This window comes from Panonychus citri, unplaced genomic scaffold (assembly GCF_014898815.1).
Source record: "Panonychus citri isolate SS breed McGregor unplaced genomic scaffold, ASM1489881v1 Contig00068, whole genome shotgun sequence".
NCBI lineage: Eukaryota > Metazoa > Arthropoda > Arachnida > Trombidiformes > Tetranychidae > Panonychus > Panonychus citri.
The window spans coordinates 704,885-732,016 of NW_026515473.1; the positions used below are offsets into that span (position 1 = coordinate 704,885).

The window sequence follows — 27,132 nt, forward strand, 5'->3', positions numbered from 1 at the left end:
ATTTCTCTTTCTTTAATTCTGTAAAATTGTATCGCAAATCGTTAATTGTAAATTGTTATTTTTCTTTTGCTGTTGATTTACTCCTTTTGATCATCTTTCGACTTGTTGATTTATTTTGCAATCAATCAGTTTTCCTCTAAATTGTTACCAAAACCATAAAATTGCCAAGAACAAATTAAGTGCTCCTTGTTAATCCAATACTAATCTCTCTCTCTCTATGATGTCATCTTGTCTCTGGAAGGATTATCTTAATCCTCCATTTTGATTCATTTCTTTTTTCATAATTTTCTATTGTAAATCCATTAATCAATGTGAACATTTATGTCGAAACTTTTTAATTGTTCAATGTTTTCATCTTTTCACCAAGAAAACTGATTATCGTCTAAATAGAATTGTTTTTTTTCCTTCATGTAAATTAAATCTTTTTGTGATATAATAGCACGAAAATTGGAATTAAAATATCATAACAATTAAAAGTTTTTTATCGAATTTTTCGACGAATTTTGTTTTATTCGGCACCAAGATTAATTTCGAAACTTTTTTGATTTGTTTTTGATTTTCTTTCGAGGGAAATCAATGGAAATCCATGAAATGCAATCGATAATCAAAAAGATTTCAGAAACAAATCTTAAAGACGATTAACTTTACAGATCATTACTGTTAATTGTTTCGATTGATTCAAAGTACTAGTGATATACTTTGGAGTAAATTTTACTTACAATCAATAGTTTTTTGTTTAACTCAAAGCGATAATATTTTCATACTTTTTATAATTTGAAATAAATAATCAACCAAAACGTAACATAAGGCATAAGACATTTACAGATCAGTTTTCATATCGTTCAATCCGAGTTCTTCGTTTTGATCAAATGTTCTTTCATAATGTTCGATATTGGTAGCACCATCGACGAAACTGTTCCCACAAGGATCGTCTAAAATTATGGTTAAGCCAATTCCAAGTTTAAGTTTATCGATAAGGGAGGTCATGCGAGCTCTTTTCTCGGCTGGGGCTGAGTCACCGGCGACGAATGGATCGGATTTTTCGAGACCTTCTTTGATCTGTTCAATTAAACCTTCGACTGTAGTATATTTGCCAGATCCAGAACGACCAATATCCAGGTCAACTTCAGGAATGGTTAAAGAACATGTCTCGGATCGAACAACATCTCGTTTTAAATCTTCTTCTGTAACAATTGGAAGGATTATTTTAACACCCTTTTCCCCGATTCCTTGGCCACTTTTGATTTCGGTCGTTTTATAGCCACAAGCGTCACAGTTAGTGGCCATTATAATGACATCTTTAAAGTGTGGAATCGCGGTAAGTTTCATGTTGGTGAAACAAATGGCTCCACATGAGTAGCAATTGGTACGGAATTGTAAGACCTCATTTTTCAGATCATCGGCACTTGGTTCGGGTGGTTCTTCTTCAATGGAATAAATGCCAAGAGTTTTATTCTCTTCAATCGATCGAGTATAAAAAATGATCTCCATTTGTGGGTCAACTTTAGGAGCTAATGGATTCTCAATGAAACTGTTTCCGGATGAATCTGTCATGACTATAGTAAATTCTTGTTCCAGACTTTTCAATAGATCAAGTCTAATAACGAAATCAGCCAATTTGGTAATTAGCTCAGGTTGATCACTATTCATTTGAATGGTGTGTCTTAATCCATCGATTGCCCGATCAATTAATCCTTCAACTGTAGTTACCAATCCTGGTTGACGACTTGCAGTAAACTCTAACTCAGGTATACTTATTTCAGCATAATCCGATTTGACTACCTGTCGATCCATGTCACCAGGAGATTTAACCTTTAAACGTATATTAATACCCTTTTCTTGGATGGTTGAAGCAGGTTGAAGTTCATTGTTAGAGTAACCACAATTGTCACAAGAAAAGGACATAATTATCACCTCTCGGAAAAAGGGAATCTTGGTAACCAAAAGTTTTGTGATTCCATCTTGACGACAATTAACACATAGACTTTCAATCTCATCAAATTCTGGTCTTTCAGAAAGGGTACCCATTGAGTAGCACAATAAAGAGAAAACAAAAAGATGGATGGACAATGTTAATAGGAAGAGGAACCAAGACAATTAACTCAACACCCAAAAGAAAACAAAAACATTTATAGTAAGAGAAATAGAGAAAAGAAAAAATCGATTTCAAACAATCGATTTTCCAACAAAAAGACAGAGGAAAAGAAAGAGAACAAAAAATGTAGACAAAAATTAAAGAGAAAAATCGATTTTCTCTACCCAAAGACTTTCCTTTATCTATTGTCTTAAACGTTGGAATAATTAATCTGACGAAATTAAATTACTAATTACAATTTAATTATTCTATTCAGGTGAAAGAGAGCGAAGATTACTAAATGGAAAGGATGAACTGTTGAAATAATTTTGGAATTTAAATGTTTATTTCAATCTTTGAGATGTTTATTTCCTTTTCAAGAACATTTTTCTTTTCTTTCTCAAATTTAATTTATTGAGAGATTAATAAATGTTGTGATCAATGTAATTGTTGCATTGAAGAAAAACCCAATTAAGTTTTTTCTTAATTAGTTAGCCTTTGAGAAATATTCCTTGCTTGATGCAACATCGGGAACAATGGTTTTGTCTCCAGGTTTCCAATTAGCTGGACAAACCTCACCATGTTTATCGGTATATTGGAAAGCCTTGACCAATCGTAAAGTCTCATCAACAGATCGTCCAACAGGTAAATCGTTAATGGTTATTTGACGAAGAACACCTTTATCGTCAATAATGAATAAACCACGGAAGGTAATACCATCATCTTCTCGGTAGACACCATAATTCAATGAATTGGAAAGATTTTTATCAGCCAATAAAGGAATATTCATCTCACCAAGACCACCTTGTTTTCGGGGAGTATTAATCCAAGCAAGATGGGTAAAGTGACTATCAGTTGAACAGGCAATCACTTCACAACCAATTGATCTAAATTCAGCAACACGATCACTGAAAGCGACAATTTCAGTAGGACAAACAAAGGTAAAATCAAGTGGATAAAAGAAAAGAATAACATATTTTCCTTTATAATCATTTAAAGAGATTTCTTTAAATGAACCATTGACAACAGCAGTTCCTTTAAAAACTGGTGCTGGTTTACCAATACGTGGATATTGATTAGTTGATGGAATACCGTTAACAAGTGACATGTTGATAATTAAATTAAAGAAAGTGATCAATTTGATTAAATGTTTTAAACAATTTAAGGTGTTGGCACAACAAGATTGAATTTTAAACTGCTGATTCAGGAGATAAGGGGCCGAGCTTTTATAACAACCTGACATCATATTCTTTTCCATTGAAACAGTAAAGATAATCAGCTAATGGTTTCCAACCTTTTCCTTTTTCCTTAATCTTATCTTTCTCTTTTTTCCTCCAACCAATCGGTTTTCTTTGACAAATTGATACACTTTTCATTGGATTTTCATAGTTAATCTATTGGTAAACCACTTGTGATTACTAAAGTTGATTGGTTATTATCTTGGAAAGTTAATTAAAATCATTGGAAACAGAAAAACAATTTAGATAAACATTGAGGGGGAACAAAGAAATTCAACTTTTGTAATGAGCGGTAATTTCCATTGACAGAGGGCGCGAATGTCGTTTCCATGGTAACCCCCGGAAACGGAAAATGTGAACAGCCAGAAAGTAGAAAACATTAAATTGTTCAATTGATAAACATTTGGGGTTTTTGTTTCTTGTGATTTTCTTTAATTAAACTTTAATTTAATTGTATTTATTTGAACTGTTTTGTGTTAATTAAGTTAAAATGGCAAAGGTAAAGTATCTGTGGTTTGGTGTTGTTGTCGATTTTTTTGCTTTTCTTTGGTTTAACTTTGGTCTATGGTTTGTGTTTTGTGATTTTTTTTGTAATTTGTGTTTTTTTTCTTTCTCTCTCTTTTTCTCGATTTTAGAAAAAAGTATTCAAGAAAAAGGGACGAGCCCGAACCAATGCCCCAACTTTACCAGTTGCTCCTATGAAAAAGAAGCATGAAAATAATACTATGAGAACAATTCATATTAGAAAACTTTGTCTTAATATTTGTGTTGGAGAATCTGGTGACAGACTGACCCGAGCAGCCAAAGTGTTGGAACAATTGACCGGACAACAGCCTGTCTTCTCTAAAGCTCGTTATACAGTTAGATCCTTTGGTATTCGTAAAAATGAAAAGATTGCTGTTCATTGTACTGTACGAGGAGCTAAAGCCGAAGAAATTCTTGAAAAAGGTTTAAAGGTTAGCTTAGTTTTTCTATCTCTTAAATGATGTGACAACATGTGCACTTGAATTCATAATTTTTTTTCTTTCACTCCAATTATCCAGGTTAAAGAATATGAATTAAAGAAAGAAAACTTCTCTGACGGTGGTAACTTTGGATTCGGTATTCAAGAACACATCGATCTTGGAATCAAATACGACCCTGGTATTGGTATCTATGGTTTAGATTTTTACGTGGTTCTTGGTAGAGCTGGTTACAATGTAGCCGATAGAAAAAGAAAAAACAACGTGATCGGACCTCGACATCGTGTAACAAAAGAGGAATCAATGAAATGGTTTCAACAGAAATATGACGGAATTTTACTTCCTGGGAAGTACTCGAAATAATATTTTCAAATTATCCACTAAACCAACTTGAACCATTATCAATTGAAAACCTGTAAGAGTTTCTGGTTGATTAAATGTTAAATGTTTTTCTCTACTAAAACAGAAAAGATAAATCAATCATAAATCTTTTACAATCAAATTTGATAATTGTATTGTGTGTGTGCTTGTGTTTTGTTGATAGTTAATTTTTATTTCAATTCAGCAATTATATTATCGGGGTTGTACAAATTGTCCAGAAACGAATTTTGTTTTTTTGTATGTTCAATCATAAAAAGAATTGACCATCAACAATACAATAAGAGAGTGAATATATTTAAAGAAAGAGGAAACATTTAATTCCAACAATTTAAATGGATTAGCCATGGATTCTGTAATTGGTAATTATTTGGAACCACAAACAATTAAACAACAAATTGTTCCATATCGAAGGTTATAAATTGTTGAAAGTTAATAATTTTCTATTCCATTTAGGTGTTTATATAAATTTACCAGATTCCTTGGTGTGAAATTGAATTGATATGAAATTGAAGTGTTTTTGATTGACAAAAACATCAGAATTTGTTTAAATTGTTGATCAATAACAATGATGACAGAAAATTGTGAAAACAAAAAGTTGAATGAAAAAATCAAATTGTAGGAATGAAAATCACAAATATAGTTTTCTCATAATTAAAACAAAAGGACAATAAATTAATCGCCTACACAACACATTCAACAATTAACCAGTTGATGAATTAGATAAATTGTGAAATGAAAAACTAGAATAACAATATGGCAAATTAAAGATTGATAATTTAGTTAAACAATTTTCCTCGAATCAATTTAATTTCTTCATCTTTTTTTTCAATTATCTTTTCATTTGAACTTTTTTGTTTGTATTAACTGTTATGTGGTGAAAAGGTAAACAAATTAACTAATTAGCCAAAAATTGATGAAAACACCTAAGCTGATTTAACAGGATAACAATTACCAAATTGTAGTGACACAAAGAAAGAGAGAGAGAGAGATGAACAATTAGATTGAATCTTAAGGACGAGAACCAAAAACGTAAGATTAAATGAAAGACAATGAAGTGATGGTGAAATGTTAATGATTGTGGTATTGTAATTAAATTGTAATTACATGAAGAGAAAGAAGAAAATTAAAACGAAATAGTTGAAGTCATGGACAATTATTGTAACGACGTTGCTATTGAGCGAAACCACGATAATCAGTTAATTAAATGAGTTGAAGTGCTTGAAGATATTGTTGGGTAACAAAATCAGCTACTTCCTTCAGGTGATTGAAAAGCGCCTTCAGGTTACGAAGGTAGGTCGAGGTAGCGTTTAATAGTGTTGTCAAAGGTTGTTGTTGATCCGATTCACTGTGTAGATTGTTGGTCATTTCATCATGATGATTAACTTGTGAATTAATTAAACAATTGATTAGATTTCCATTTGCTGTTGTCCCTGTCGCTGTTGTCGATGACGGCGATGGAGTTACGGTTGAACCGTTGATCGCGTTACCAGTTGAATCAAAATCAAAATCATCATCAACTGAATCTGATCCTCTGCTGCTCCAATTACCTGAATCTAGTGAGATTTTCTGTTTCCGATTACTTCCTGTAGAATTGGCATTTGATGATGAAGATAAGGTTGTCGTAGAAGGTGATGGAGAGGGTACATCCGGTACCTTTGATTGATCCAATTGTTGACAATAATTAATAACATAATCAGGTGATAAATAGCCAATACCAGATTCGATGGCGTAAACAAGTAAAGGATTTTCATCTATTGTTGTTGTTGTTGTTGTTTTATCGTCGGTCAAATTGTTGTTGGTCTTAATTGATCTTCTATTACTGGTCATCTTATCAACCTCATCGATTTCCACTTCAGTGAAATAATTTTTACACTTTTTAATTGCACAATAGATTTCAAACAATTGACGATAATTACATTTAACCATCAAACTCGGAACCCAAGAAACACCTTCAAGATTAATATCCTTCAACAGGGTTGGTACAAGAACAGTTGATTCCATGGTGTTCACCGATTGAATGAATCCCCTGGTCACTTCAAAAAATGACCCATTTACTGGACCAGAAGACAACATTTTACATGGATGAATTGGTTTCTGTAACAGGTAGTAATCCAAATGGTTCATCATTCCCGAATACATCGTTAGAACACTTGATTCGTCGATTTGTCGATTTGTCGATTTACGGTTGAATTGTGTTGTTTACGATTTCGAATCTTCTTGTTGGTGTTTTTTTTTCTTCTCTTTTTTCTCTTTCGTTTTTTTTTACTCTTTCAAATTGTTTCCCTGTTTTTCGTTCCAAATTAAGGTTAATTAGCTCCCATGATCGAGTTTAATCACAATCACAATTAGTTAACTTTTCCAATGGATTTTGGGTTTGACGAAACAGAAAATCCGATTAATCCAATCCGTACACTAATCGAGTCCAAATGGATTATGTCCGTACGATAATTAATTCCCTGGATAGAGAAGATGAAAATTATTATTGTTTTTGGGGTCAACTGAATCAATCACTAAATTCATCAACATCCTCATCATTACCATCATCATCATCATCCTCATCGCCATCATAATGAACATTAAAGTTTAATTTTTTTTCTTCACTTTAAAACTTATCACAAACACTTTTTTTTGTTGATTAATTAATTTGTAAACTGTTCACAAGGTAAGTTAAACTGATTTTAACGACACACAATCAACTTTTGGACGTTATCATCCTCATTGTTATCATCATCTTCATCTTCATCTTTTCTCCTTCAGCAACGATTCACTTACCTGAAAGAAGAGAGAGAGAGAGAAAAAACGAAAACTAAGATTTCGAAACGCGGCTTCCAAGTTTATCGAGAAAATTTATCTCAATTTTTCCCCAATCAACAAGAGAACCACTTTCACTTTCGAGTTTACACTTAAACTATCACCACCATCACCATCAACATACCCACCACTCTCTCAATACACATCACCGCCCTCTCTCATACTCTTATACCTTTATACAGCTTCCTTGTCACTTCCCTTCTCCCTCTCTTTCTCTCTCTCTTTCTGTCTTTCTTTTCTTTTGTAAAATTCTTTCCCGGTTTGCTGATAAAACAATGTTCGTTCAGCTCAACTTTTCAAGCTCAGTAACTTCTCTCTATCTCTATCTCTCTCTTTCTCTCTCAATCACGTTCACTTTCATCCTCCTACATTTACCTGAGCTCCACCATCTTCAAGGCTGGAATTGCCATCTCTCTTTCTATCTCTCTCTCTCTCTTCTTACCTGTCTTACTTTCTCTCATCATCCTCCTCATTGTCGTCATTTTTCTTCTTCTTCTTCTTCTCTCTCTCTCTCTCTCTCTCTCTCTCTCTCGTCTTTTTTCTTCTTCTTTTTCATTTTAAATCTTTTAATTTTCAATTTTACACGAAACTTATCCCAAACAAACAGCCTGAAGCCTCATCTGTTTAAGGTCAATTCATGACAAAAATATTCTGTCAATCAAATGTTCACATTGTCACAATTCACCAAACATTCAATTCTTTTTTTTTCTATTCAATTATTGATATTCAATTATTATAATTACTATTATTATTTATTTTCTTTCATCTTTATCAGAAATAACTTCCGTTCTCCCTCTTTTATATTGAAACCACGAAGAGAGAGCGAGAGCTGTGATCATATAACGAGTGGGTTACGATTAAATCGAAATGGATTCAGATAAATAACTGGAATTATTTAATCTCTATCATTATTATTATTAATATTATCATTATTTCGAAATAATCACAATTGCGAAAACAAATACGTTCTAATGAAAAGAAATGATTGAAAGAGAAGAAGAAGAAGAGAAAAAAGAATTAAGCTAATTAGGGTTTATTATAATTCTCAGGGTTTGTTATCTTCATTATCAGAACAGAATCTTTTCAAGGGCGACAGAACTTGAACCTTTTCGGTATCATCATGATTACGGTAATTTCGTTGGTTTAATCGTCATCATCATCGTTAGTTATGGTTCTTGTTTATCAACGCGAATTGACAGTGATCATCATAACCATAACCAAAAGGAAAACATTAAAATCCCTGATTGTTAATTGTTGATAATACAGGTAATCAATTGAAAGAATCAATCAAAACTATTAATACTCAACAGTTAATCTTATCAAGTTGAATCTAAATTCATTTTCTAATTTAACAAAATTAACAAAAAGACAAGGACATTTTTTGACAAGGTTACAATTAGAAATCCCAATGATTATGATGATACTTAATTATTACAATTTAATTCTGTTACTTTAATATTTTGGTAGATTACCTTTTCTTTTTTAACTAAATTAAAAAAACTTTTAGTGCTTAATTACCATTGATTAAAATTTCATTATACTAATTATAATGATTAAATGTTTACCGTTTTTTGTTTTGTCTTTTTTCATTGATTCTGTAATTAACATTTAAAACGGTAAATTAACACTGATTACAATCAAATTAACACTTTTCCAATTCAAATGGTAATTTATTGATTTTCAAATGAATGTCAATCAAATTTAATTACAAACTCTTACCCTTTTCAAAAGTTTCTAGTTGATTTATTAGTTAAATAATCGCTTGATATTTTAATTTTCATGTTGATTGTTGTTAAATTTGATTGTTGTTTTGGTTAATTTGTTTCAAATACTAATTTTCACATTGATAACACTTTAACCTATCAAATAAAACTAATCAAAGCTGTTTAATTGTAACTCCTCATACAGAGCAACACAAAAAATCACCCAAACAATCAACCAAAATGTCAATATTATGATCAAGTAATTGGCAATTAAACAAGTTGATATTTCCAGGTATCAGTTAATTGTTGATCCCATTGGAATAATAGTAATCATAACATAATAATCAACACATATCATAACAATTTAAATGAAACCAAGGCAACAATTAAAGGGCCAAGTTGATAATGTTACTAATCACTGAGTTTCACTGATCATACGAAATTAATTGTTTCGAATAATTGAAATTGATATAAATTAATTTTCCTGTTTTCTCAGCAATCAACGAAAGACAGTCAACCGAGATTCAATATTGAACTTTTTTCCTGTTTCGATTTTCGTGTTGGTACAATATATCTCTCTTTCTTTTTCTCTTTCTTTTCGGTTAAATCGCCTCTTACATTGATCACCATCGTGCTGTTGATCACAAACACACACACATACACACACCACACACCACACACTCACTCGCACTCGAATTAATCATTAGAATGAACAAATTGTAAATTCTGAATTCGGAGAAAGTTTTTTCTTTCCTACCGAACGGAAAAAAACTTATCGAACCCAAAATAATGAGAGAAAGTTTTCCTGTTCGACTAAATCAGATTAACCTTCATTGTCTTCATTTTGTTAATCAACAATTAATTCGCTGTCTCATGTTGATTATCTCTGGATCGATAGCAATTTAAGTTAATTGTTATCCTTTCTTCTTGTCCAACAAGTTAAATTTTGCCTTTTTTTTCACAATCAAAAGCCGGTTCTATGCTGATTGATTGTGTGTGTCGACAACAATCAAATCAAGTTAACGAGGGAACAAAAATAAATCATTACCTTGGGGTTTTATTTGTTATTTCATTGTTCACTTTTTAATTGTTATAACAATTTAATCATTCTCACTAACTAACAGTTTCAATTAATCAGACAATTTAACTTCACAATTCAATCAATACGATTTGTTTTATTTGTTCAATTGATTATATTAAAGCAATTGTAATATAAACCTAAATATATTTGAATATATTTTCTTTTTCTCTATCAACAATTAGCCTAATTGTTTGCTCAATACTTTTCAATAAAAGCTTTTAATTGTTACTAATCAAGTTAAAATCATCTGATGAGTTTAATTATCGCTTTTAATCATTTAAATGACCTTTCCTCATATCGCTCAATTGTATTTGAATGTTATACTCATTGTTTCATAGAAGTCAAATCAAAAATCATTAAGTAATTTATTTTATTTCATTTTTTTTTGTCATTAACAATCGTGTTACAATCAACAGATTGTTAATTTTTTAACAGTCAAGTAATTTATTAATCAAAATCGTGTTAACTAATCACGTTTAACGATTTCATCATTTGCTTTTTCAACACAACAAAACAAAAACTTAATTGCTTCAAGTACATTTTTCAAAATCATAAGGATAGACTTAAATTACTTTAAGCAAACTATTTATTTAATTGTAACAATAATAATAATAGTTAACACTGATTGAATAAAAATATCAATTGTGAGATATTAATTAATTGTCTCCAATTGTTAATAAGATGAAAATTAATCATTGGAAATTCAATTCTATTGGAGGCGAGAATGGAAACAGTAAATTAATTAAGTCGTAATAGTTAATGTTTAAGTGAGAATTTAGTTATGGATATGGAAATAGAATTTAATAACAATTAACTAATTTGATTAATTTTTATTCTTGATTAACTTTTATCATTTGAAATCGTAACATTTTCAAGTCGTAATATCAATAAGATCCCTCAGAGTAACTGTTTGGATTTTTTGATTTGATGTTAAAGTCAAACGTTTTTTTGACCTTCCAATTGTTTGACTAATTAAATCGTTAATTGCCTCATGCTTCGTCGGCCATTCCCTGTGATTAATGTAAAGCGTTTACTGGTAAGTTGATTGTGATCTCATTAGTTGACCTTTTTTAACGAAATGTTTGTCTTTACAGAGGCCTAAACGATCATGTAATCCCTTTGAGAAAAGGCTCTCAAGCACCGGTCCAAGGTAATTTGGTTTTTTTCTGTTTTCTTTTATGAGTATTTTACTTATTTTCCAATTGATTTACTTTGTTTCTCATTCTTAATTTTGTTTCTTCCAGGGGTGGAGGCCGAAAGTTTTTGGTCAGTCTTGTAGGAGCAACTGTTCTTGGTATTGGTGGTTCTATTGCCTATGACAGCTATGATCCGAGTTTTAGAAAGAAAATCAATCAAAATGTTCCCTATGCTGAGGATATTTTGAATTTTTTAATTGGACCATCTGAAAGTGGTGCTAATGAATCTGCTAAATCTTCACCTTCAATTCAATCTATTAGTCAAAATGAAAGTTTGATGAAAAAGAAATTGGAAAGAAGTAAAGCTCAAGCTGAACAAGAGTCTAGTAAGACTGTTTCTTCGAGTCCGATTATGTCTTCTTCTTCTTCTCTACCACCCCAGCCCACATCGGTTCCACCACCGCCATTGGAAATCCCTACATCTTCTCAACCCAAATCACCGGTAGTGGAAAAATCTAGTGAAATTAAGGTTACCCCGGCTAGTAAAAGTAAAGAATCTGTAAAAGATGAGAAACCAGTTGGTATTGTTAAACCAGTCCCAATTGTTCAAGAATCAAAAGATGAAACTAAATCTACTATCGAGGTATTTAAATCATCAGTGTTTTACAATGAACTTGTTCTAAATTCAATTTTCTTTCCCTTCCAGGCTCATAAAAGTGATATTAGTCCAGTCTCACAATTAAGTGAACAAAGATCCGAAACCGCTGTTGAACATGAGATGGTTCAACAATATAAAAAAATAGATGAACTTGAAGCAGATTTTGAGAAAAAGGTTAGTTCTATTTATAAATTATCGATGTTTAAACAAAAATTCTCACTCATAATATTATTTTCAGATTGATTTGATTCGCGATGAATATGAAAAAGAATTGATAAAACAACTGAAACGTCAAGTTGCTGTTTACCTTGACCATCTCAATGACCAATTAGAAGTCCAAAAATTAGAACTGGAAAGAATGCAAATATTAGACCAAGAGGATAAAATTTTAGCAATTAAAGATAAATATTTTTCAGAACTTAGCGGAGCATTAAACAAATTACACGACATTGAAGGCGTTTTAAAAGGTATTTGAATCTCAATTGATTGTGCCAGTAAATTAACTAAACATTTCTATTTCAATTCTTTTAGCACGGGAAAAGTTGGACGAAGAAGAAATTAGAGCAAGAAAATTATGGCTTCTCTGTCAATCATTGAAAGATTCTCTCAAATTCAATGGACTGAACGAACCTAAACCACTAAAAGATGAAATAACCACAATGAAGAAAACGGTTGATGGTTTATCGATTCAAAGTCCAATGACTTCGTCAATTCTAAACAGTATACCTAATGATGCCATCGTAGAAGGAGTTCACAATGAGGACAGTCTCATCGAAAGATTCAAAAAAGTGGACAAACTTTGTAAACGCGTCGCTTTGATAGGAGATAACGGAGGATCTCTTGGTCAATACGTTTTGTCCTACCTACAATCTGTATTGATTATCGATTCTGTTAAAATTCCTGAACAAGAATTATCTGGAACCATGCAAGTTGACCCTTCTAAATGGGACACATTTGAAATTCTTGCTCGAGTTAAACATAGTCTCAATCAACGTAATATTGAACAAGCCTTGAAATACGCTAATCAATTGCGAGGAGCTCCTCGTAAAGTAGCAAAAGATTGGATTTCGGACACAAGAACCCATTTAGAAGTCCGTCAAGCGGCCGAGCTTCTTCAAGCATTAGCTGCCACAATCACAATAAGAGCTGTTAAATGTAATTTTAGTTGTGAAAAAAAAACAAATCGAGTTAATTGGCTTCTCGAAAATCAGTAAAAAAATTGTGTTACGATTTGTTTCAAAATGAAAACTTCAAGGAAACAATGGTGACGAAAGTATCGAGATGAATTTTTCTCAATGGTTATGATTGGAAAATGTTATAAACTGAATACTTATTTAAAAACAAAATCTATTGTATCAAAATCACAATTTTCTTGGTTATCATTAGGAATTCAAATCAATTTTTTTCGCTTCCATTTTATCAAATAATAATAATAATTGCCTTTCATCATTGATTTTAATCGATACAATTAAGATTAACATCCCAATCAAAAGATTGAATATTCATTGACTGTACAATGGAAACAGAGTGTTGGTTAAAAGAGAGATGAAAAAAGATGAGTTTAAGAAAAATCAATCAATCTAAAAATTGTAATTCTAAATCTTGTGAACAGCACCAAGTCGATCAGCATAGTAAACGAAATCAACCATTTCTATGAACAATCCAGTCTCAACTAAACCAGGAATCATCATCAACGATTGATTAATTTGATCCCATTGAGTAGCAGAATCTTGATTATAAGGAGCAACCCAATCGAGAATGAAATTACCATTATCAGTGACCAATGGACCTGCTTTTGCTTTGGCCATTCTCAAATTGGCTTGACCACCAAACTTTGATTCAATCTTATTCTTGACCACAACATAGCTCATTGGAATCACTTCAATAGGAATACCTTTTTTCCAATTTTCACCTAATTGTTTACTCATTTTCGTGTAATCACAAATAATCGCTAATTGTGTTGAAGCTGAAGCAACAATTTTCTCCTGCAATAAGCAGCCACCACCTCCTTTGATACAGAATTTAGTTTTCGTCTCCACTTCATCCGCTCCGTCGATTGTCAGATCAATTTTTGGACAAGTTTCGAGATCATAAAGAGGTAAATTATTTGATAGAATCAATTGACGAGCCTAAGAAATTAAAAGAGACTAAATTGATTAGATACATGATACATGAAGAAGAAAAAACCGATGTAATTAGCAAAAAGATTGAGGAAATTGATCATTAATTGTCAATAATATTCTGATGATAAAAACTCAAGAGTTTCCTCTTTGATGTAATTTGATTTGAACACAATCAAAAAAAACACCAACGTTGAGTTTTGGGATTTAAACTATAGATTTAAGGATAACATGATAAGTGAACATTTGATTTAATTCATTTAATAGTAGATGAAAATATAAAAGGAACCATTGAAATAATTAGAAAGGTGAACAATTAAAATTGATTATGTTTCTTACCTGAAAAGATGTCGGGACACATTTAACCTTTAAATTAGATTGTGATACTTTCTCGGCAATTTTGGCTACTGCAGGAATTATTGTTGATCCACTTCCTATCCCGAGAATCATATTATCCTTTAATTGTGATTAGAAAATAAACAATCAATTCTCCGATAAATTAAATCATCTTGAAATCAAACCTTTAGCAGATCATCAACAACAAACGAACCAACGATTTTCTTGGCTTCCTCAATAGAGACCATTGTTTCGAGTGATTTAGTTCGTGACGATATTTTCCTGGTAAAAGCTTCGAACATAATTATGTAAATTGAATTAACGATTAATCAAATTAATCAATAAGAAAAATGAATCAACAATAAAAGGCAAATAAATCACAACATAGTTACTGAAATATTCATTGAGTAATAAGCAAAAATCACGTAAACGAATTTGATATTTACCGTTTTCAATTTCGACAACAATTAAACTCGAAAACCGGAAAAAGGGAACAGTTAATTCAATGAAATAGTATTGAAATTGTTTAATTGAATGAATAATTAACCAATTTAAAGAAATAGAAACAACAATTTAACTGATTGTTGTTGACTTGTTGTCTTCAAGTAAGATAATCAAAACTCAATCAACAGACAGTCTCAATTATTTTACTTTCTTTTCTTTCTCCCTCTTGTGATAATAGATTAATACAAAATCAGTAAACAAATTAACGTAATTTAATTGTAATTAACTTTTTCTCTTTTCTTTTCTAAATTAAAATCGTTAATCGTTAACCTTTTCCCTCAAACATTAACTTGAACAATCAACAAATTACCATGAAATCTAAATCTCTTTCTAAAGGTTAAACAACAATGATATCGAATTGATTCATTATCACCAATTAATCATTGCAATTAAAATTTCAAAAGAAACATAATTAACTCAAGATTATTTGGATTCCATCTCAGCCTTAATTGTCTTAATTGTTAATTTCTGTTACGTTTGAATTTTTCTACTTTCGACCAATTAACTTCAATTCTTTTCGATTCTTGAGAGAATTTAATTATTAATGGAATTAGCATTGGTCGATTAATTAGTTTGATTAATTTTTCTTAGTTTTTCATTTAATTCAATTTGTAAATAAAAAAAGAAAAATAATTAACTAAATTATTTGAGAAAATTAATTTTTCTCTCCAGTTCAAAATTCGCGGTTCAAAGTGAATCGATCCATCGATTGGATGAATTTTTGTTCACATTAAATTGTCCTTGTTACTTTTGGGTTCTGATTTTCATCCTCTTATTGTGATTGTTTTGTTTTTTTCTTCCGGTGATTAATTAATTGTTAATATTTAATTATGTCGTCTACCATTTTACGAAATGCTCCAAGGTTAATCCAAACTTTGAGTAAAAATAATCAAATTCAACGGTTTGGATTGAAAAACCGTAAAATTTCTGCTGTTCCGACTCGTGAGATTTTGGTTAACTATCCAGAAACCAGAGTCACCGAATTGTCTAATGGTATTAGGGTAGCAACGGAAAATTCTGGCCTCAAAACTGCCACCATTGGTGTTTGGATTGATGCTGGATCAAGATATGAAACACCGGAGACTAATGGAGTTGCCCATTACCTTGAACATATGGCCTTTAAGGGCACAAATAAACGTAGTCAAACCGATTTAGGTTAGTTAATCTCTTTTACTTGTTTAACTATATTCTACACTTAATTCTAATCGATTCTCATTAATTTGGTTCTTTTTTTTTTGTTCTTTCTCACTCTCTTACTTACCTGTGTTACCATGATTAGAATTGGAAGTTGAAAATATGGGAGCTCATCTTAATGCTTACACATCTAGGGAGCAGACTGTCTATTATGCCAAATGTTTATCTAAAGATGCTCCTCATGCTCTTGAAATTATTTCAGATATTCTTCAAAATTCCAAATTGGGAGAAGCTGAAATTGAACGGGAAAGATCAGTAATCCTTCGTGAGATGCAAGAGGTTGAGTCAAATATGCAAGAAGTTGTATTTGACCATTTACATGCCAATGCTTACCAAGGAACTCCTCTTGGTATGACTATTCTTGGACCCACTGAAAACATTAAGAAAATCAACCGACAAGACTTGTTAAATTACATCGAAGGAAATTACAAAGGTCCTCGAATGGTTATCGCTGGAGCTGGTGGAGTTGATCACGATGAATTAGTCAAATTGGCTGAGAAATATTTCGCCAATGTCAAGGTGACTTATGATGGTGTTAAAATACCAGAAATAAACAATTGCCGATTCACTGGAAGTGATTTCAGAATAAGAGATGATGATATGCCATTCGTTTATGGAGCTTTCGCCGTTGAAGGTGCTGGTTGGGATAATCCTGATAACATCCCTCTTATGGTTGCAAACACCGTAAGTATTATCTCTCATTAATCATATTCTTTTACATCTTGATTTCATCTTTTTCTCTATAAATTTTTAAATTTTCATTTACTTTATTTTAGATTCTTGGTTCTTATGATCGATCTCAAGGTGGCGGAAATTCAGTTACATCTCGTTTAGCTCAACTTTCAGCTGAAAAAAATTTGTGTGCATCTTATCAATCATTTAATACTTGTTACAAAGATACAGGTCTATGGGGTGTTTACTTTGTTTGTGATCGACTTGTTATAAACGAGTTCATTGAAGAGATGTGTAAAAGTTTTGATCTTTTATCATCAGCAGTCAAAGAATCAGATGTTACTCGGGCTAAGAATATGTTAAAGACAAACATGTTACTTCAATTGGATGGTACTACTCCCATTTGTGAAGATATTGGTCGACAAATGTTATGTTATGGCCGAAGAATACCAATCGCTGAAATGGAAGAGCGAATCAATTCAATCACCGCATCGGACGTAAAAAAGGCAATGCAAACCTACGTTTATGATCAAGATCCTTCAGTAGTCGCTATTGGACCTGTCGAAAGTCTAGTTGATAATACACTTTACAGAGGATGGATGTCATTCTGGAGGTTCTAAGATTGTTGAATCTTGAAAGTCCATAATTTAGATTTAATTGTACAAACCAGCAAACAGCAAATTAACAAAGTCATGATGGTGAATCGTTAAAATGAATAAACAAAAATTCATTCTTAATTTAACCCTTACCAAAATGTCAACAAATCTATTTAAATCAACTAACTTAGAAAACTTTTAACCATCCAAATCCAATCTCGCTCTCTTTTTCGATCGATAGTAAAACTCAAACAATTAAGTTAATTCTCTGATTCCAATTTAATTGCAAGGAAAATTCGATTAAATTTCTCAACGGTCCCCAATTGGTAACATTGCTAAGCAGAAAATTTTGTTTCCATTTAAAAAGTAAATAGAATCTTTAATTTGGTTTAGTTGATTGTCCAAGGAAAATTTTTTCAATTGTCAAAATGAATTTTTTCTTCGGTGATATTAAGGAGCCAACATCTCGAGCCGTCGATTTAGATGATGAAGAAGACGATGATACTTATGAATCTTCTTGTAAAACCCTTTCATCTTTTACCTTGACGTTTGAAGAGTTTAATCCAAAACCGGAGATTAAAACTGAAGAGATTAAAATGATCTTCATCACTTTTGGTCATCCATCTAAATCTCAAGTAATCACTGATGGACTATTCGGATCATTGGTACTTAGAAAAACACCCGATTCAGAGTTACAGGAGGTGATCGGACGATTGTATAAGATCAATGAATCAATTGTTTGTTTCCAAATCAACCAAAGAGTTTTATCAGTTAATTCTTGGCTTGTAACCCATTTGATGACCAAATGTATCAACCAATTTGGAACCTTATTACCAAAGGATGTTTACTTTGTCATAATTGCTCGAGAAGCAAATAGAACTGATTACATTCAATTCATTGAGAACAAGATTGGATCACCTGATAGTGTATTGGAAAGATTATTTCAAAAGAAAGTTATATCACCCGATATGATTACCGATTTCATTGAATCACATTTACTTGAGATTCTAACAATTACCCAAACTCCTTGTGCTTTGTTAAAATTGCCCGTTCACAATACAACCAAATTACTCGGACGAACCTATCCAAGTCCACTTTGGAATAATTTGATTGCTCAAAGCAAATACTTAACAGCTCCAAGTTTATTATATTCCTAAAGCAAATTAATTGCTCATGAAAGAATCACAATCAACATGAATGTATTAATAGTTAATTAACTAACAAAGAGCTACAATCATCAAGATTAAAAGGATTTTCACTTTTCACTTTTCTCTTTTCAAAATCAAAATCATTTTCTTTTTCAGTTGGATTGATAGAAAAACAGGAAAACGATTCAATTAATTGTTCACAATTAACAATTAATGATTGTGATTAAAAACCGATTTTCCGATTATCGATGATGACGCAATAATCCACAGCAATATCGATATTTAAGCGAAACAAAAAAAGACAGAGAAAAGAGAAAGAGAACCAAAATTTTGGTCTAAAAGCTTTTGTTTACTTTTTTGTTTACTCTTCTCTTTTTAACAAATTAATTAATTAAGTAAATCAATTTGATTCTATTCTCAATTGATTTACATAACCATTTTTTCCATTAATTTATTACCCATTTGGTTTTCAACCGATTCACCTAAATTGGCCTAAATCAGGTAAGTTAATTAATTACAAATTCTAATCCCTTTTGTTTACTATTTTCTAACCAAAACATTTTCTCATTTCCATTTTTACATAGGTTTGTTGTTGGATAGTGTTTATTGTTTGAATCTATTTTTTTAATCACAATTATCACCAACTTGTTAATCAGCTTATACATAAATCTGCTAATCTTAATTGGTCACAATCATTGCGATCTAAGTTGATCTTTTTGTTATCGTTTTAATGGAGAGTCCATTCAACGCGCTTTTTGTATTGTTCAATATCACATTGTTTCACTTTTAGAGAATCAGTTTTTTTTTTGTTTGGATTGTCCGAATTGGTGACTCATTCCTAGTGTCCAGTTGTATCTGATTATGACCACTTAAAGAGCTACTATGTCTTATAGTCCGATAGTCAATTACTACCCTGATACTAATCTTATGAGTGTCCATCATTCAAGTTTTTATTATCACTCTTTAACTACCCAATTGAATCAATTAGCTTTATTAATTTGGGAAACCAACTCATTTACTCACTGACCCAGTTAAGTAAGTGATTTGATTACCATTTGGTTGATCAATTGATTGAATATTTGTTTCATGTTAACCTCTTTTCCATTTTCATATTTCCGATTGAAATGAGATCATTTTGTTTATCGATATTATGACAAAATCACTTGAGTGTTTCTTTGATTCTGATACATTTTTCTCGCTCTCTTTTTTTTTTGTTTTCAGAATTTAAATTGTTCACCAAATGAACATGTCGAAAAACAATAGTATGCAAATAGATGGATTCTATTATGATCCAGTTAAAAAACGCCATTTTCGAATCTTGGAAGGAGATAAATATCATCCTCATCTAAATAATTGTTCGTCAACACCATCAATTCCTTCACCTAGGAACGTTTGTTCACAATTAACTCGTTTAAATATGTTGGATTCTTCTGGTCTAAATGTCCAAGAGTGTCTTCTCTCCGGACGTTTTGCTCAAATGAAATGTGAACAATCAAAACAATTGGAAATCTATGATTACAAAGGAGTCCAAATGAAAGGTGCCAATTGTCATTATCTTATTGGTGAAGCGTCAACCGATTCACTTTTCGGTGTTTGGAATTCAACTGACGGAAATGGTTCCGTTATCCATCACATCAAAGTATCAAATTTCAAAGATAATCCTAAATGTACCATAATCAATGCGTTTCCAAGAGGTACAAAGGTTGAAGATTTGTGTATGGTACAAATAACCGATTCCCCATATTCAGCTGTCATGTGTTTAACTAACCATTGTAAACGAGATCTTTCAACATTCTCATCATGTAATATACAATATATCGATAATAGTGACCTTACTGGTGCCCGTCGACAAGTTCAAGATTGGAGTCGTAACTATGAAATACGAGAACCATCATTTAGCTGTTGTCCCTATACTCATAATACTTTAGCGATTGGAAGTGAGAATCATATCCGTTTATTTACACCAAATCAACCATGTAACGATCATAATCAATTAGTTCTCAAAGGAAAGGCCACTTCTCTCGTCTTCTCGTTAGATGGTAAACGTTTATATTCTGGAACCAATTATGGACATTTAATCTCATTCGATGTAACAAGTAAAAAGCAAATCGATGATTGTGACCTGAAATCTAAAACAATCGCCTATCTTTATCCACTTAAGAATGACAATCAACTGATTGTCTCCTGTCATGATAGTAAACTTTTCCTTACCGATCGACGAAACTCAAAGGAACCAATTTTCTCATTTTCCAATCACGTAAATGATTGTAAAAAGATTCCAATTAGTGTTGATGAATCAGTTGATGTTGTTTGCTCTTCTGGTCAAGATTATAAAATACGATTCTGGTCACTTCGATCTGGTAAACTTTTACATGAGATTGAACCACCATCCGAACAGTTTAAAATTAATAACAATCCATCAGCTGATTCACCGACAATGGTTCATTCATGGTATTCAAATTCATGGAAAAGTTTAAACGGTCAACCCTTACCAATGGTATTCTCATGTATCAAAGATACAATTAAAGTTCACCGTCAATCAAGCAACGAAATTAACAATTTCCACAGTGGAGAAATTAAAAATCTAAATGAAGAAAATACATCTTCTTCTAATGATTCTTAATTCTATTCTCAAATATTGATCATCTCAACCATAATTAATCTCGAATCTGTGAATACATGAAACAAACCAAACTTTTTGTATAAAAATGAACGCGATCAATTTTTACACGAAAGAAAAACCAAAACTGTAAATGACAATTAGAATAATCAAAAGTTAACCAATTGAGAGTTTAATAAATTCACTGTTTCCATAAACAACAATTAGCATGGAAAACAAATCAAAGTTGAACAACTAACTTTCCAAAAAAAAAAAGTATTAAAGCCGAGGGACTTTTAATAAATTTCGATTAACATCAATTCTTGTTTATGGTTTTTTCTTCCTATTTGTTGTTTACTTTTGTTTACATTGTTTTCACTTGTTTACCAATCAGTTAATTCCAATTAAAGTAAATTGTTACCACTAATTAATCGTCAATTGTATCAATTGATTTGCTCTTGTAAATGTAAATTGTGACAGTTTGTTAATCTAATCAGATTTACTGTTGATTGTTTCTTGTCCATTGGATAGAATCCACAATCTATTGTTGTCATATTGTTTCTCATTGATAAACTAATTGTTCTAATTAATTATCTATTTTGGACCAATCCAAGTCCGAAAATGTTCATTAATGGTTGTAAAGTGGATAAAGATTTCTATCAAAATGGTGCCAAGTATTGGAAGAATGTGGATCCCACCGTGGACGGGATGCTCGGTGGTTTCGCTCACATCTCATCGATTGATATAAAGGGTTCCAAGAGATTTTTGAGTCAATTCATTGAGCCTTTACAATCACCGAATAAGAAAAAGAAAGGTAACAATTAGTCTACCTGATTGGACAGTTAATCAAATTGTATTTTCTTTTCTAACTTTTAGTAATCAAGAACGATTATCAAGTGCCCGTTGAAAATGAGAGACGGGCTTTGGATTGTGGTGCTGGGATTGGAAGGGTTACCAAAAATTTATTGCTCGATTATTTTCACAAAGTTGATCTTCTTGATGTTAATCAATCGTTTCTCAATGAGGCTCGTCAACATATTGGTCCAGATATTTACGATCAAAGAATCGGTCAAGCGTTTTGTTCATCGCTACATCAATTTAATCCTTCAGATGATTTAAAGTATGATCTCATTTGGTGCCAATGGGTAACTGGACATTTAACTGATGACCATTTAGTTGACTTTCTTCATAAATGTCAACAAATTTTAAAACCTGATGGGTTAATTATAATCAAGGATAATCATACATCTTCCGATCAAATTGATGATGATATGAATGATAGTTCAGTTACCAGGCCACATTGGTTATATTTGGACCTTTTCATCAAAAGTGGACTTAAATTGGTGTGTGAAAAGCGTCAATATCAATTTCCAAAAGGTTTATATCCCGTTAAAATGTACGCGTTGAAATCTTGTCCCAGTGAACAATTAATTAGCCAGAAAAATTAAAAACTAATTGAATTAACAGATGACCGACTGAATGAAAACATGACCATTGATAAAATTTTTGTTCACAAAATCAAACTTGAAAATGATTCAAAGTAAATTCTAATTGTTGTGAATCAATTGATTTATTTGTAAAATCATCAAATATTTTTACAATTTAAATGTCATTTAATTGCTTAGCGAACTATTTAATTGTTGTAAATATCGATAAAAAAATTCTGGTCTCTTGTTAGCTTGTTGATTGATCGAGTATTGAAGTTTAACAATCGGCGTTAATTTCTGTAAAGATCAATTTAACGGGATCTTTGATGAACCGGGTGAACATATAGTTACCTTTCAATGAAATTTCACCTTCAGATGCTGATTTAATATTGAAATTCTGAACAATGTTAACCAAATAGAGAAACAGTTGAAGATTCGCAAAACTTTCCCCTGGACAAACGCGTTTACCTCCACTGAAAGTTAGCAAATATGGAGGTTTAATTGCTTTGGATTGATCTTCATTAAGAAATCGTTTTGGGTCAAATTTCTCGGGGTCGGGGTAAAGATTTTCATCTCGATGAACTGACCAAAAATTGAACAAAACAACAGCGTCTTCAGGAATTGTCATTCCAGTGATAATCGTTTCTTTAGTTGTCCTTCGAGGTAAATTGATCGGTACTATTGACGAGTACCTTTGAGCCTCATAAATAAAGGCCATTGTGTAGGGCATCAGTTGACGATCAATATTGTCGGGTGACCTTTCCCTTCCCAGAACTTGATAAATTTCCTCTCGAATTTTGTCCTGAAACTCTGGCTGAGCAACAAGAATTTGCATCATCCATTCAAGGGTGAAACGAATCGTATCTGAACCAGCAGAGTAAAAGGTCAATGCGTTTCGTTTCAACGTCTTTATCGTAAAGGTCGTTTCGTTATCGTCTGAACGTTTCTTCATCTCTTGTAAAAATCCGTCAACATAATCAACAATTTCCTCATCACTCTGTTGATGCTGATCGATCTCATCGGAGATACACTTTTCGATAGCGGCCAAAGCATCAAGAATCTTTTTGAAGAACAGAAATTTGAATCGTAAAATTAACTTCGCAAGCCAAGGCATGTACACAACTCCATTGATAAAACTACCAGAGACCTGAAGTTTACGGAAATTACTTTCGAGTTCAATGTTTCGAGGATCATCGTAATCGAATTTATGTCCAAACAAAAGAGTCGATATATTGTTCGGTACACTAGTTGACAGTAATTCGCCAGCATCAAGAGGTTTACCTGTTTCTTTTTTAATCTTCTCAATGAAACAATTAATTTCTTCTCTAATTGTTTCCTCCATTTTCGTTTTACCAAGTCCAACATTTCGTAAAGTAGTCAAGGTCACTCTTCGTTGTTCTCTCCATTTATCACCAGACATTTCAGCAATTGATTGATCACCAACAATAGTGAAATAATCTTCATTTGGACGAGCTAATAGATTATCATCAGCAAATGCTTCCTTAATTGCTGTCCAACCATTAATCACGACAACATTGAAACTACCAATTCGAAGACTGAAAACTGGTCCATACTTTTGGGCCAATTCGGTAAATTGTTTGTGAGTATCTTTCTTAATGAAAGGAAGATAACCAACAATAGGAAAACCCAAAGGTCCAGGAGGAAATCGCCACAATCTAATTAGAAATTTAATCAAGTAATTCACAAGAAAAATGGAAAACAAACCAACTATCAATTGATGATTTTCCAGTGGAAACATTTTCAACAATCTTAAAGTGAAAATTGATTCGTTTGACAATGAAAACAATCAAATTAACATTCGCAATTAATAACTGGTTATTTCACCATCTTCAAGGTTTCAATGTTGAAATGAATTCATTCATGATTGAATAACAGAATAAGAATCAGAAGACCAATAGATGTCACTATTAAAGTCTCTTTCTTTCTAGTTTCGTTTTGATTCAACTCTTAATTGATATTCTAATTAATTATTAGGATAATTAGAGAGATTTATTGAAAACAAGTTAACAAAGAAAATGATAAAATTTTATCGTTCGTCTCATTTTAGTTCACTGACTAATTGCATGTTGATTTTGTCGGGAAAATTTTGACAATTTAAACAATAACAAATTGTGATGAATTAACTCAGTTGATTAATTAAAATATGAATATCACTTTGAATCATTAAACTTTCAGATAAATATTAAGTAAAAATATTTACATAGAGTTAAGATATTATTACAAAACTTAATTGTAGTAGCTTCTTTTTTTGTTGATCAATTAGTTGATTGGATTGATAAATTAAGTTTAACTTTCTATTCACAGGTTAAAACAGTTGACGAATTGTTGATTGTTGATTGTTGATTTAAGTTTGTTGAACGTTCTTTTGTTTTAATTGCTTCTTTTTCCTCGGCCAGTCGTTTCCTTGTTTTGAACATTAGTTTGTGACCTGCAACGAAAAAAAAAACAGAATACCAACAAATTAGTTGATACAATTTGATAGTAATTTAAGGTTTAAGGTGAAATCTTACCGACACAATCAAGAACTAATTTGAAAACTTTGTTTCGACAGCAAGTTTTACAGAGATTATAATCACATTTTACTCCTCTTGGATTAGGACAAGAGGTACAAAGAGGTAATTTCCGTCCAGAGGCTTCCTTAGCGGCTTTTTTGGCCTGAAGACGAGCTTCATTGGCTAATCTTTTAGTCTTAGAGGTTTCCGAGTCATTCTCAATGGGACGTTTCTTACTCGTCTCTTCAGATCCCGTTGGTTTATTCAATGGCGGTGATGGACGGAAATGAGGTTGACACAGATAAGGTGGTAAAGGTAAGGTTGTCATTGGAACATGAAAATCTAAATCATCCAATTCAAGTTTCTCTTGATATCGCTCTTTCATTAATCGGACAAACTCATGAAGCTGAGGGCGAGCACTTGCTTTAGCCAATAAGTGTCTCAAATCAGCGTTTTCCTCAATCGACAAGGAGATGTGAAAAAATTTGAATAAATGTCCTCGGACGATTGACAAAACCACTGGATATTGTTCAACTAATTTTAAATATTCTTCGGCCACTTTCCAAACGGGAGGATGTATTGCACTGAATAGAGCGGGATTATGAAGTACACCTTCGGCCGACATGATACCTTCAACTCCAGTCTCTTTTAAACACCTATTAACATCATCGAGACTTTGAATGTTACCATTAGCGATAACGGGAATCTTTACACTTTCCCTGAAACAATGAAAATAAAAAGTCAAAGAAAACAATATTATTCCCAAATGTATCAGGTCCAAAGTAACCAATTTCTATAACTCTCTTAAGTAAACATACTTAATTGCTTTGATATATTTCCAATTAGCTACTCCAGTTAGAACTCCTTTCTGCTCCTTGACCCGACCATGGACAGCGATCATGGAGCAACCAGCTTGTTCCAACATTTGAGCATATCGAATTGTCTTGTCAATATCTTGAAATATTCTGATTTTACAAGTAACCGGAATAGTCAATTCTTTTGAAACCTTAGAGACTTTATAAGGGGAGAAGAAAGAAAAAGATGAACTTAATTAGTCATTTGTTGGAATATAATTGACAAGTGATTTACTCATAGATTTAAGGAGATCCCATTCATCTTCAAGAAATGCACCATAATGACCTCTCTTTGCAATCGTTTGTGGACAACCTAAATTAAGATCAACAGCATCACAATAAGGTTCAACTAATTTAGCTGCTTCCAGAAAGGTATCCGGATCATTGGCACAAAATTGTACAATTAAAGGTCGATCATTTTCACAATTGACAAAATTTTCTTTACGATATTTTGGATCCTTAACAAAAATACCGGCATGAAACATTGGAGTATAACATAACTGAGCTTCATATGAACGGCACAGTAAACGAAACGGAAGTTCACTTTGATCGACCATTGGACCGACAATGAATTTTGGTGAATTTAAACTTTTAGACCAAAAGTTGTCCACCATCATTAAGAATTACAATTAAACACCTAAACCAAAACAATCAAGAGACAAAAATGAAAACCTAAATTCAAAAGTAAACATGTGACTCAAAGTTTCTACTGCGCATGCGCAATTAAATTGTTACCTAAATTCAACTAATTTTCACAATTAAAACTCTTTGTAATTAACCCAATTTTTTAATACAATCAACAAGAAAACAATATTCATAATCAGCTAATCATCGCTGATAGGTAAGATTAATTTCTTATTAATCAATTGGTCGTCTCTGGATTGTTGCCAATTGGGTTTAGTTTAATTTTTGATTAACTAATTGGATTTATTTTCATTTGCAACTAATCACAATTAACTGGATTATGATATTAATGAAAATACTTGAAAATTTTGTTATGATTTAATTGGAAATATAATAAAATGCAAATGAAATTATCTGATCAACAATTAATATTAATCAACAATTGAAACAATCACATACTAAAGTCCGATGTTTTAATTAATTACACTCAAAAAAAAGTTA

The 27,132-nt window shown here is 31.8% G+C and overlaps 11 protein-coding genes across 15 annotated transcripts; 5 read left to right on the forward strand and 6 right to left on the reverse strand.

Annotated features, from left to right (window-relative positions):
* Positions 1-470: 470 nt before the first annotated feature.
* On the reverse strand, positions 471-2,255 carry LOC128386343 (zinc finger protein ZPR1-like). The gene has a single exon (XM_053345369.1). The coding sequence runs from the start codon at positions 2,026-2,028 to the stop codon at positions 820-822; it is 1,209 nt and encodes a 402-aa protein (XP_053201344.1). The 5' UTR covers positions 2,029-2,255; the 3' UTR covers positions 471-819.
* A 143-nt stretch (positions 2,256-2,398) lies between these two features.
* Positions 2,399-3,345, reverse strand: LOC128386346 (peroxiredoxin 1-like). The gene has a single exon (XM_053345373.1). The coding sequence runs from the start codon at positions 3,330-3,332 to the stop codon at positions 2,562-2,564; it is 771 nt and encodes a 256-aa protein (XP_053201348.1). The 5' UTR covers positions 3,333-3,345; the 3' UTR covers positions 2,399-2,561.
* A 308-nt stretch (positions 3,346-3,653) lies between these two features.
* Positions 3,654-4,776, forward strand: LOC128386347 (60S ribosomal protein L11-like). The gene is made up of 3 exons (XM_053345374.1): positions 3,654-3,811; positions 3,948-4,268; positions 4,356-4,776. Exons 1-3 carry the CDS (start codon positions 3,803-3,805, stop codon positions 4,635-4,637), a joined length of 612 nt encoding a protein of 203 aa, XP_053201349.1. The 5' UTR covers positions 3,654-3,802; the 3' UTR covers positions 4,638-4,776.
* A 940-nt stretch (positions 4,777-5,716) lies between these two features.
* LOC128386344 (uncharacterized) lies at positions 5,717-7,624 on the reverse strand. The gene is made up of 2 exons (XM_053345371.1): positions 7,428-7,624; positions 5,717-7,111 (listed from the first exon to the last, which is right to left on the reverse strand). Exon 2 carries the CDS (start codon positions 6,792-6,794, stop codon positions 5,856-5,858), a length of 939 nt encoding a protein of 312 aa, XP_053201346.1. The 5' UTR covers positions 6,795-7,111; positions 7,428-7,624; the 3' UTR covers positions 5,717-5,855.
* A 3,502-nt stretch (positions 7,625-11,126) lies between these two features.
* On the forward strand, positions 11,127-13,444 carry LOC128386283 (MICOS complex subunit MIC60-like). 2 transcript variants are annotated; one of them, XM_053345293.1, is made up of 6 exons: positions 11,128-11,286; positions 11,345-11,400; positions 11,495-12,029; positions 12,093-12,218; positions 12,283-12,511; positions 12,576-13,444. In XM_053345293.1, the coding sequence occupies exons 1-6, from the start codon at positions 11,242-11,244 to the stop codon at positions 13,256-13,258; spliced, it is 1,674 nt and encodes a 557-aa protein (XP_053201268.1). In that variant the 5' UTR covers positions 11,128-11,241; the 3' UTR covers positions 13,259-13,444. The 2 variants fall into 2 exon arrangements, with proteins under 2 accessions (XP_053201266.1, XP_053201268.1); XM_053345291.1 differs by having other exon boundaries at positions 11,127-11,286; positions 11,495-12,218.
* Positions 13,445-13,480: 36 nt separating this feature from the next.
* On the reverse strand, positions 13,481-15,122 carry LOC128386284 (ribose-5-phosphate isomerase-like). Of its 2 annotated transcripts, XM_053345295.1 has the most exons (4): positions 14,947-15,122; positions 14,686-14,792; positions 14,504-14,620; positions 13,481-14,173 (listed from the first exon to the last, which is right to left on the reverse strand). In XM_053345295.1, exons 2-4 carry the CDS (start codon positions 14,746-14,748, stop codon positions 13,640-13,642), a joined length of 714 nt encoding a protein of 237 aa, XP_053201270.1. In that variant the 5' UTR covers positions 14,749-14,792; positions 14,947-15,122; the 3' UTR covers positions 13,481-13,639. The 2 variants fall into 2 exon arrangements, with proteins under 2 accessions (XP_053201270.1, XP_053201269.1); XM_053345294.1 differs by lacking the exon at positions 14,947-15,122 and having other exon boundaries at positions 14,686-14,802.
* Positions 15,123-15,741: 619 nt separating this feature from the next.
* On the forward strand, positions 15,742-17,612 carry LOC128386352 (mitochondrial-processing peptidase subunit beta-like). The gene is made up of 3 exons (XM_053345379.1): positions 15,742-16,159; positions 16,284-16,882; positions 16,975-17,612. The coding sequence occupies exons 1-3, from the start codon at positions 15,835-15,837 to the stop codon at positions 17,488-17,490; spliced, it is 1,440 nt and encodes a 479-aa protein (XP_053201354.1). The 5' UTR covers positions 15,742-15,834; the 3' UTR covers positions 17,491-17,612.
* A 1,249-nt stretch (positions 17,613-18,861) lies between these two features.
* On the forward strand, positions 18,862-21,237 carry LOC128386354 (uncharacterized). 2 transcript variants are annotated; one of them, XM_053345382.1, is made up of 3 exons: positions 18,862-19,115; positions 19,199-19,649; positions 19,836-21,237. In XM_053345382.1, the coding sequence occupies exon 3, from the start codon at positions 19,855-19,857 to the stop codon at positions 21,235-21,237; it is 1,383 nt and encodes a 460-aa protein (XP_053201357.1). In that variant the 5' UTR covers positions 18,862-19,115; positions 19,199-19,649; positions 19,836-19,854. The 2 variants fall into 2 exon arrangements, with proteins under 2 accessions (XP_053201357.1, XP_053201358.1); XM_053345383.1 differs by lacking the exon at positions 19,199-19,649.
* A 593-nt stretch (positions 21,238-21,830) lies between these two features.
* On the forward strand, positions 21,831-22,782 carry LOC128386355 (N-terminal Xaa-Pro-Lys N-methyltransferase 1-like). The gene is made up of 2 exons (XM_053345384.1): positions 21,831-22,027; positions 22,090-22,782. Exons 1-2 carry the CDS (start codon positions 21,835-21,837, stop codon positions 22,659-22,661), a joined length of 765 nt encoding a protein of 254 aa, XP_053201359.1. The 5' UTR covers positions 21,831-21,834; the 3' UTR covers positions 22,662-22,782.
* LOC128386351 (cytochrome P450 2C9-like) lies at positions 22,732-24,542 on the reverse strand. The gene has a single exon (XM_053345378.1). The coding sequence runs from the start codon at positions 24,397-24,399 to the stop codon at positions 22,918-22,920; it is 1,482 nt and encodes a 493-aa protein (XP_053201353.1). The 5' UTR covers positions 24,400-24,542; the 3' UTR covers positions 22,732-22,917.
* Positions 24,175-26,680, reverse strand: LOC128386353 (tRNA-dihydrouridine(16/17) synthase [NAD(P)(+)]-like). Of its 2 annotated transcripts, XR_008324890.1 has the most exons (5): positions 26,243-26,680; positions 25,972-26,167; positions 25,172-25,872; positions 24,862-25,089; positions 24,175-24,316 (listed from the first exon to the last, which is right to left on the reverse strand). XR_008324890.1 is itself a non-coding variant. In XM_053345380.1 (4 exons), the coding sequence occupies exons 1-4, from the start codon at positions 26,622-26,624 to the stop codon at positions 24,956-24,958; spliced, it is 1,413 nt and encodes a 470-aa protein (XP_053201355.1). In that variant the 5' UTR covers positions 26,625-26,680; the 3' UTR covers positions 24,609-24,955. The 2 variants fall into 2 exon arrangements, 1 of the variants encoding a protein (XP_053201355.1); XM_053345380.1 differs by lacking the exon at positions 24,175-24,316 and having other exon boundaries at positions 24,609-25,089.
* Between the last annotated feature and the right edge of the window lie 452 nt (positions 26,681-27,132).

Bases quoted from the DNA above. Each gene is read 5' to 3' on its own strand.
- LOC128386343 (XM_053345369.1), bottom strand. From the start codon at position 2,028: ATGGGTACCCTTTCTGAAAGACCAGAATTTGATGAGATTGAAAGTCTA.
- LOC128386346 (XM_053345373.1), bottom strand. From the start codon at position 3,332: ATGGAAAAGAATATGATGTCAGGTTGTTATAAAAGCTCGGCCCCTTAT.
- LOC128386347 (XM_053345374.1), top strand. The intron at 4,269-4,355 runs GTTAGCTTAGTT...CCAATTATCCAG, and splicing joins TTCTTGAAAAAGGTTTAAAG to GTTAAAGAATATGAATTAAA.
- LOC128386344 (XM_053345371.1), bottom strand. From the start codon at position 6,794: ATGTATTCGGGAATGATGAACCATTTGGATTACTACCTGTTACAGAAA.
- LOC128386283 (XM_053345291.1), top strand. From the start codon at position 11,242: ATGCTTCGTCGGCCATTCCCTGTGATTAATGTAAAGCGTTTACTG. The intron at 11,287-11,344 runs GTAAGTTGATTG...TTGTCTTTACAG, and splicing joins TTAATGTAAAGCGTTTACTG to AGGCCTAAACGATCATGTAA. The intron at 12,512-12,575 runs GTATTTGAATCT...CAATTCTTTTAG, and splicing joins CATTGAAGGCGTTTTAAAAG to CACGGGAAAAGTTGGACGAA.
- LOC128386284 (XM_053345294.1), bottom strand. From the start codon at position 14,802: ATGTTCGAAGCTTTTACCAGGAAAATATCGTCACGAACTAAATCACTC. The intron at 14,621-14,685 runs GTTTGATTTCAA...TCACAATTAAAG, and splicing joins TTGTTGATGATCTGCTAAAG to GATAATATGATTCTCGGGAT. The intron at 14,174-14,503 runs GTAAGAAACATA...TTAATTTCTTAG, and splicing joins GTGTCCCGACATCTTTTCAG to GCTCGTCAATTGATTCTATC.
- LOC128386352 (XM_053345379.1), top strand. From the start codon at position 15,835: ATGTCGTCTACCATTTTACGAAATGCTCCAAGGTTAATCCAAACTTTG. The intron at 16,160-16,283 runs GTTAGTTAATCT...TACCATGATTAG, and splicing joins ACGTAGTCAAACCGATTTAG to AATTGGAAGTTGAAAATATG. The intron at 16,883-16,974 runs GTAAGTATTATC...ACTTTATTTTAG, and splicing joins CTCTTATGGTTGCAAACACC to ATTCTTGGTTCTTATGATCG.
- LOC128386354 (XM_053345382.1), top strand. From the start codon at position 19,855: ATGAACATGTCGAAAAACAATAGTATGCAAATAGATGGATTCTATTAT.
- LOC128386355 (XM_053345384.1), top strand. From the start codon at position 21,835: ATGTTCATTAATGGTTGTAAAGTGGATAAAGATTTCTATCAAAATGGT. The intron at 22,028-22,089 runs GTAACAATTAGT...TCTAACTTTTAG, and splicing joins ACCGAATAAGAAAAAGAAAG to TAATCAAGAACGATTATCAA.
- LOC128386351 (XM_053345378.1), bottom strand. From the start codon at position 24,399: ATGTTTCCACTGGAAAATCATCAATTGATAGTTGGTTTGTTTTCCATT.
- LOC128386353 (XM_053345380.1), bottom strand. From the start codon at position 26,624: ATGATGGTGGACAACTTTTGGTCTAAAAGTTTAAATTCACCAAAATTC. The intron at 25,873-25,971 runs GTATGTTTACTT...TCATTGTTTCAG, and splicing joins AAATATATCAAAGCAATTAA to GGAAAGTGTAAAGATTCCCG. The intron at 25,090-25,171 runs GTAAGATTTCAC...TTTTCGTTGCAG, and splicing joins ATTAGTTCTTGATTGTGTCG to GTCACAAACTAATGTTCAAA.